The 8,479-nt window shown below is 38.6% G+C and overlaps 1 gene segment (V, D, J or C); it reads right to left on the bottom strand.

Annotated features, from left to right (window-relative positions):
- Positions 1-1,850: 1,850 nt before the first annotated feature.
- On the bottom strand, positions 1,851-5,735 carry LOC108539547 (Ig kappa chain V-II region TEW-like). The segment is given in 3 exon segments: positions 1,851-2,075; positions 3,216-5,246; positions 5,649-5,735. Coding segments are annotated over 2 exon segments (579 nt in total).
- Between the last annotated feature and the right edge of the window lie 2,744 nt (positions 5,736-8,479).

Below are 8,479 nucleotides of genomic sequence, written 5' to 3'. Positions count from 1 at the left end.
AATAACTGCCTCCAGTTCCATCCAAGTGGTTGAAATGATATTATTTCATTCCTTTTTATTGCTGAGTAGTATTTTACTATATATATATGTATGTGTGTGTATATGTACATATATGTGTCTATGTACATATATGTATGTGTACATGTACATATATGTATGTATCTATACATATATCTAGTATATATGCAGACATATATATGTATATATACATATATACATGTATACATATACATGTACATATACATATATAAGTATATATGTATATATACTTATACATATGTATATATACGTATGCATATATACGTATATATATGGCATTTGAGCTGGTCTCATATTTTTGCAATTGCAAATTGTGCTGCTGTAAACACGCATGTGCTGGTATCTTTTCTATATAATGACTTCTTTTCCTCTGGGTAGATACCTAGTAGTGGATTGCTGGATCAGATAGGTCTACTTTTCATTCATTAAGGAATCACCACACTGTTTTCCATAGTGCTTATATTAGTTACATTCCAACCCACAGTGTAAAAGCATTCCCATTTCACGGCATTCACCCCAAACTTTTTTGCTTTTCTGATTATGCCCATTCTTGCAGGAGTGAGGTGGTATTGCATTGTAGTTTTGATTTGCATTTCCCTAATAATTAGTGATGTTGAGTTTTTTCCATATGTTTGTTGACCATTTGTATATCTTCTTTTGAGAATTGTCTATTCATGTCCTTAGCCCACTTGCTGATGGGACTGTTTGTTTTTTCTTGCTGATTTTTCTGACTTCTTTGTAGGTTCTGGATATTAGTCCTTTGTTGGTGGTATAGATCATGAAGATTTTCTCCCACTCTGTGGGTTGTCTGTTAACTCTGCTGATTATTTCTTTTACTGTGCAGAAGCTTTTTAGTTTAATAAGTCCCATCTACTTATCTTTCTTTTTCTTGAATTGGTTTCAGGGTTTCTGGTCATGAAGTCTTTCCCCAAGCCAACGTCTAGAAGGGTTTTTAAATGTTGTCTCCATTAATCTTTATAATTTCGGGTCTTAGCTTTAAGTCTTTGATCCATCTTGAATTTACTTCATATAAGGTGAGAGATGACCCAAAAAGGTCATAGAATTGGTAAATGAATTCAGCAAAGTTTCAGGACACAAAATTAATGTACACAAATCAGTAGCTCTCCTATATACCAATAGCGAACGAGCTGAGAGTCAAATCAAGAACTCAACCCCTTTCATGATAGCTCCAAGAAAGAGAAATACTTAGGAAAATACCTAACTCAGGACGTGAAAGATCTCTACAAGGAAAACGACAAGAAACTGTTGATAGAAATCATAGATGACACAAACAAATGGAAACACATCCCACGCTCATGGATAGGTAGAATCAATATCATGAAAATGGCCATACTGCCAAAAGCAATCTATAAATTCAGTGCAGTTCCTATAGGAGTACCACCATCCTTCTTCACAGAACTAGAAAATAAACTATCCTAAAATTCATATGGAATCAAAAAAGAAGCCCAAGTAACCAAGGCAAGACTAAGCCAAAAGAACAAATCTGGAGGCATCATATTACCAAACTTCAAGCTATACTACATGGTCATAGTCACCCAAACAGCATGGTACTCATACAAAAATAGACACATAAACCAATGGAGCACAATAGAGAGCCCAGAAAGAAAGTAAAATATTTACAGTATACTAATCTTTGACAAAGCAAACAGAAACATAAAGTGGGGAAACGACGTCCTATTCAACAAAAGGTGCTCAGATAATTGGCAAGTCACATGTAGAAGAATGTCCATAAGGTTTTACAAGACTTTACCACAGTGTAGACTGCATTCTCACCTGAAACTCACCTGAGTACACATGCACTTTAAAGCTCTTTCAGATTGCTGCAGAACTAATTTCCTTGCATGTCTATGACTTAGGACTTCAACTTCTTATTGGATCCTGGCTGAAGGTTGCTCTCAGGTCCTGATGCTGTGGGCAATTCCCTGCCATGTGATCTTCCCATAAGCAATGTACACATGGCTCTGTGCTTGCTTAAGAAAAGCAGAGTGTCTCTCTCCAGTCTGCTAGGACAGATGCTTAAATAATACAATGCAATCATTGGAAATACATATCATCATTCCTGCCATACCATATCGGTTAGAAGTGAGTCCTAGATTCTGCCTGCTCTCTGTGGGAGTAGATTATACAAGGCTGTGACTCATGATGGAGAGGGTCATGCTAGGGTGTTCCAGCATCTTCAGCTTTCTCAAGTGTCAGAGTACTGATACTGGGTGAGAAATCTGTCCCACAACCACTGACACTGAGCAGACCTGGGACCCCAGGGCACCTGGGAATCACCCTCTATAAGAGGTGTTTTAGGCTGACTCATCTCCTGTTGGTGGTGTACAACATTAACAAAATATCTATATTTGTCCTATTAAGTTTATCCTGACATGTCTTTGAAGTTCCTTAACTGCAGGTATCATAAGCCAATTCTGTCCAAATATATTCAAAATTTATATTTAATAATAGAAAAACAGATTTTGAAGTAGTCTGCAAAACAAGACTCAGAGCAATAGTGTCAATTCTCAACTGCTTCGGCTTCATGCTGGATTAGCTGAGACCATTTGCATAAGTGATAGAACAGGTACTGGATGCCAGATACTGCTGTGAGCACTATTGGCCTGCTGCCTCTAGAAATGTGCACAGGGCCAAGGCTGCAACCATAGATCTCAAAATATAAATATTATATAGCATTTTTGTTTGTTAATTCAAATGCTTATTACTTCTACCATTACATAATACCATAATTGATAGTCTCCATTCGGGATAAAATATTATTAGAGCACTCTTTAAATGTGGTATGTTTAAAGCATACATTTCTATGTATTTATTACTGGAATACAAAATCATATGTGGTATCAAATATTGTAAACTCTGACATAATTACCATACATTTTTTCAGATTTTTTCCTTCATTTTCAACATAGATGTGATCATGTCATGTGCATTTTATTGATTGTTCTCAACATCAATTTCTTCTATTAATAATATAATAACAATGTTGGCATTCTCCTATTTTAACTTAATTTAAAATGTAAAAGTAAAAGGAATGAGGTAGTGGTCCTTAGAAGAGAAACAAAAGCAATTCAACAAAAGCAGGAAAAAAATAATAAATTTTAAAAATCATGTTTATAATGACAACATAGTACTATAGACAAAATGAACCAAATTACCTAAAATTTCGTGGGAGAAATGCACCCTTTTAGGTCAATTGACGTTTATCTCTCATTGAGTTATTTTATGAAACTTGCCAAATGTTGAGTGTCGGTGGAGATTCCAGCGTGGCCCAAGCAGAGGGACTCTATGAGGAAGGAGAATCCACGTAAGTTTGGCAGTTCTTGGAGCTGCTTTAACAGAGTAGGCAAGAGCTGAGTTCTTAACACCAGGCTGGATTTCATATTGAGACATTTGCTGAGGTGTGGGTTAGGAAGAATCGCTGGAGACTGGATGAGAAAGATAGAGTGAAAGCTCCCACATTCTCCTGAGTTTGCCTTCTAATCCTGCACTGATTGTCCTTCATGCAGGTCTAAAATATAGGCCTTAGGTTCCTATCATGAAGCTCCTACTGATCTTCCCAGCCATAGCTCAGCCCTGGTTAACATTTTAACTAATTTGCTATAAGGTATCTCCTGAATGACCATTCTCTCTCGTTTCATCTCCAGATATAGGACATAGGTGAAATCAATTTTTGGAAGCTCACCTATGTCTTGCTGGGTTGACTAGGAAGGTGTGACATGACCTAACCTTAGTTCCTAAGGTGATATAACCTAACCTCACTTTTGCACGGGAACATCTGTAACCCTTGAGTCACTAAATTCTTAGAGCCCCACAATAAGCACAGCGACGCTATGAACTTGCAGTGGCATCAGGGCACAGCCTTGAAGGGCATGCAGGGATCTATTCAACACCCTGATTCTTTCCAAGAAATACTTACAAGTTTCCATCTTGGTTAGTAGTTGAACTCCAACCACACCAGCATAGGGACCCCAGCAAACATGAGCAACAGAGCTGGGTTTGCACCAACAGTTGACCTCTGCCACATGTCCTTCATGCTTGCTTTCACTGCTGCTGTCCAACATCTTCATATTCTTATTTTGTATTAGGCAAAAAATTGCCATACGTTATCTAAATTTTTTCAAAATTCTGTTGGGTATGGCATAAAACACGCATGCTGCCTAATTCTTCCAAACTTGAATATTTATTTCTAAAACCTTTGATATGCAATTCAAAATCCTCACCTTTTATTTCAACCTGCTGTGCCTGAGACTGGTCAAACACATGGAACACGTGACTTTTGTTTTTAAGTGGATTTAACAAAGTCAACCTAGTAGCCCCAAAACAGGAATGTACATTGTTTGACATGGGTAATTCCTGAAATCGTGGTGTAAAATGCTGTGCCTGCCCCTTTGCTGGAGAGAGACATATGCTAAGAAAATGTGGAAGTGTGAAGGTGGGGGGAAGAAGAGAAACAGTTTTTATGTTACTAAACAAACCCAGCTGCATCTATCACCAGTAACTATTCAAATAGAAGAAAATCCAAAAAACATATCAGTTTTAGGTTGACATGAAGCAGCCTTAATTACAAAGTCATTACACTGAATCCTTTTAGTTGAAAAATAGATGTAGGAAAGGCTAGAAGGATTTAGATTAACTTTCATTCAGTTTTCTCCATTATCATGTCTGGTTGCTCAGTGGGCACTTGGACCCCACCATTCTCCTACAGGTTCGGCCTGAGGTGTAGGCCAAGACACATAGGACCAGCTTCCTGCAACCCATCCCCCTGAATTCTTTACTGTCTTGCCCTCTATGGTGCCTGCTCCCCCAGCAAACAACACATGTGGGCAGCTGGGCCACCCGGCAGAGAGGTTTGTGTTCGGGGCTATACCACTGTGGGGGAGCTTTTGTACTTTGCATGCAGTAATAAACACCAACATCCTCAGGCTCCACCCTGCTGATTTTCAGTATGAAATCTGTGCCTGACCCACTGCCACTGAACCTGTCTGGGACCCCAGATTCCCGATTGGTAACTTTATAGATCAGGAGCTGTGGAGACTGGCCTGGTTTCTGCAGGTACCAATGCGAATAGGTGTTTCCATTACTATGCAGGAGGCTCTGACTAGACCTGCAGGAGATGGAGGCCGGCTCTCCAGGGGTGACGGGCAGGGAGAGTGGAGTCTGGGTCATCACAACATCCCCACTGGATCCTGAAGTAATGAGAGAGAAGTGCAAGGTTATAAACAAACATTACGAGGCATTTTCATGATTTGTTTTCTGTTACATTTTTCATGAAAATCAATATTTTGTGAGTGCATTTTGGTTTGTATCCCAAAACATCCAATTTCACAAAGAATCAAATTTTGAGGCAAAAGGGAGTCAGTTGAATTATCTCACACCATCCACCTCTTTCTGTATCAGAGTCTTCTCCAGATCACAGGCCCCTGCTTCTTCTAGAATCTTTCTCACTGTCACTGATTTAAACACCACATGCCCCATCCTTGAGAACAAGGCACAACTAACACGGGACAGAATACCCATGAAAGGCAGCAGGGTCCCAAGAGCTCACCCTCCCACTCCATTCTCCTCCTCCGTCTCCCTTCCATCCTTACCAGGGACCCAGAGCATCAACAGTCCCAGGAGCTGAACGGGGAGCCTCATTGTGAGAAGATGAACTGAGGAGTCCTGATCAAGGCAAGAGTAGAGCTGAGTTTTATCTCAGAGTCACAAGGGAAGGTCCTCCCTAGGGGACAGTATGCAAATCCCCTGGTGGGTGCAGTGGGGTGGAAAGAGCCAAGGGGAGTGCAGAGGGGCTCTGTTGTGAGCAAAGTAACACAAAATATCTTCTGCATTTGAAGGACCATAATAAAGATAAATCTGATATCGCCAGAGTGGCGGAAGTGACATATTTAAATGTTTCCTTTCATTTTCTCGAATAGATTTTTATTTTTTCTCACTTTCTCTGGCACATTTTATACTTCTCTTTAATAGTTTGAGTTTTATTAATATTCGATTATTCTTTTCAATTGTTAAGAGTCTGGTTTCTGCCTTTTTTAAGTTTTTTTCTTTAATGAACATAAAACACATCAAGTAAAATTTATCAAACTTAAAAATGCAACTGACTAAAGTTTATGTATATTCACTCTCCAGATGAAACCCTAGACAATTCCAAATTCCCCTGATGCTTCCCTCATGCATCACCTTAGTTATTTCTCCTTCTATCCCAACCATGCTAACTGTCATTCAGGCATTCTGTGTCTATCACAATAGATTGTGTTTTCTGGGATGAAAATTCACATGGATTGAAAGAAGAGTATTTTTTGGTTTGCTTTCATTTTGTTGTTGTTGTTGTCTAACTTCTTTCTTGCTGCTTTTGTTTTGTGTGGGGGGTGGCTTCAATCCTACCCCTGGGCTTGAGTTGCTGACTGCTTTTATTTCCTGAAATTGTGAAGAATTTCCTCCTGAATATCTTGTCACCATCTCGGCTCACTGCAACCTCTGCCTCTTGGGTACAAGCAATTCTCCTGCCACAGCCTCCTAAGTAGCTGGGATTACAGGGGTGCACCACTATGCCCAAGTAATTCTTGTATGTTTAGTAGAAACAGGGTTTCACCATGTTGGTCAGGCTGGTCTCAAACTCCTGACCTTGTGATCAGCCCGCCTCAGCCTCTCATAGTGCTGGGATTACAGGTGTGAGCCACTGTGACTGGTCTTTTCTTTTATTGTTGAAGGATATTTTCACTAGAAATAGAATTCTTGGCTGCTTGTTTCCCTCCTGGAAGTTGATTATCTTCTATACTCCCTGGGTTACAATAAAATATCAGTCAATGGTTTTAGTATTGTTTCCCTGAGTTTTTATATTGAGTTGGTTTTTTCTTGATGCATTAAGTTTTCCCCTCTTTGTCTTCCAACATTTTAACTATAATATGTTTCATTATGAATCTCATAGTGTTTATTCTAACAGACATTATGAATTTCTTTAATTTACACATTAATACATTACTTTTGAAAAGTTGCTGCAGTCCTTTCTTCAAATATTTTTTCAGGTACTTTTTCTCTTTTGTTTTTATTCTCTCAATATTGGTCACAATTCTCTTTTTCTTCGAAGGTTTGGTTTTTATTTTAAAACTGCACATTTTAGATCATGTGTTTCTGGATTCTATTTTATTGTCCTGAGCATTGTTAAATATATTTTAATAACTTGCCTGGACCTATACTGAAGAATCTAGTGCTCCTTCCCCAACCCCCTACCGTGATGTTTGATCACTGATATCTCTGTTAATTTTTCATTCTTAATTTTAATATTTAGCTTGGATTTATAAAAGCTGCCTGTGTGTTTGCTTAGTGGTCACTCATGATTTGGGCAGAAGTTTTACTCAAATATCTGGAACTCATAAATCTACCTTCTCCCATTCCATCTGTGTGTGGCCTGAAAAGTACATGCAAGATGCAATGACTTCTTACTTCCCTGTGTTTTTACTTATCACTACGCCTCCTTCAATCTCTGTTATTCATACTTGCAGCTTTTAAGTCACCAGGGATTTGTGCAGAGATTATCTCAGCAATTCTATAACTCTTTTAAACCAGAAATGGACTAGTAACTTTCAGCTGGGGTACCACTTGCCCCAACCAGGGCCCTCATCTTAAACTAACAAAACTGTGGGCTTGCACAGTCCATTTCCTGCAGAGTTCATCACAGTTAGCTGGAAACGCTAAAGGATCTTGTTCCACACCAGCTCAAGTCCACTGTCTTTGATGGCAAGCTGCTGGTTTCTGCAGCCATCCTCATGTTGGAAAATCTCCAGTTCTGCAATTCATGTTGACTAAGCTGGAGTGAAAGGGAACTGTTCCAGGCAAAAGACCTCTGACTAAGCTGGAGTGAAAGGGAGCTATTCCAGCAAAGGGCCTCAGACATTTCCTGTCCTTACCCAAAGCACTACACTTTCTTATAAAGATATGTATGTAAAAACTATTTCAAGCTTTGCCAGTTTCCACAGTGCTGAAATAGGATTGATATTTTTTAGCTTTATACTTATATTTGGGTTTGTTGTTTATTTTTGCTGAGGCTTTAATAAACACTTTGTGACACTATAAACAGGGATGTCTTGTAAATTGAATTTAAATGACTATAATGGCCACATTGAAAGAAAATGGGGATACTCACAAAAATAAGTAACTTTGAAATTGAGAATTTGAACTCTACACCGTCAGTTTAAAGAGAAACCAAACTCTTAACAAATGGGATACTCTAATCCCTAGACTTCACATTCTCAGATGAACACACAGTCAACTTGTAAAATGCCTTATACACATTCTAGGATTGAGAATATGAATAAATATACTCTACATGAAGAGAGTCAAGATTGTCTTTAACAGACATAAGAAACACAAAAAGGAAAAGGTGGAAAATATGATGACCCTTGTGAAATTATTTAATTAGAAT

Source organism: Rhinopithecus bieti, unplaced genomic scaffold, assembly GCF_001698545.2.
Source record: "Rhinopithecus bieti isolate Rb0 unplaced genomic scaffold, ASM169854v2 scaffold_1933, whole genome shotgun sequence".
Lineage (NCBI taxonomy): Eukaryota > Metazoa > Chordata > Mammalia > Primates > Cercopithecidae > Rhinopithecus > Rhinopithecus bieti.
Note: the sequence above shows the minus strand (reverse complement) of the source record. Positions and strands in the feature narration are given on the sequence as shown.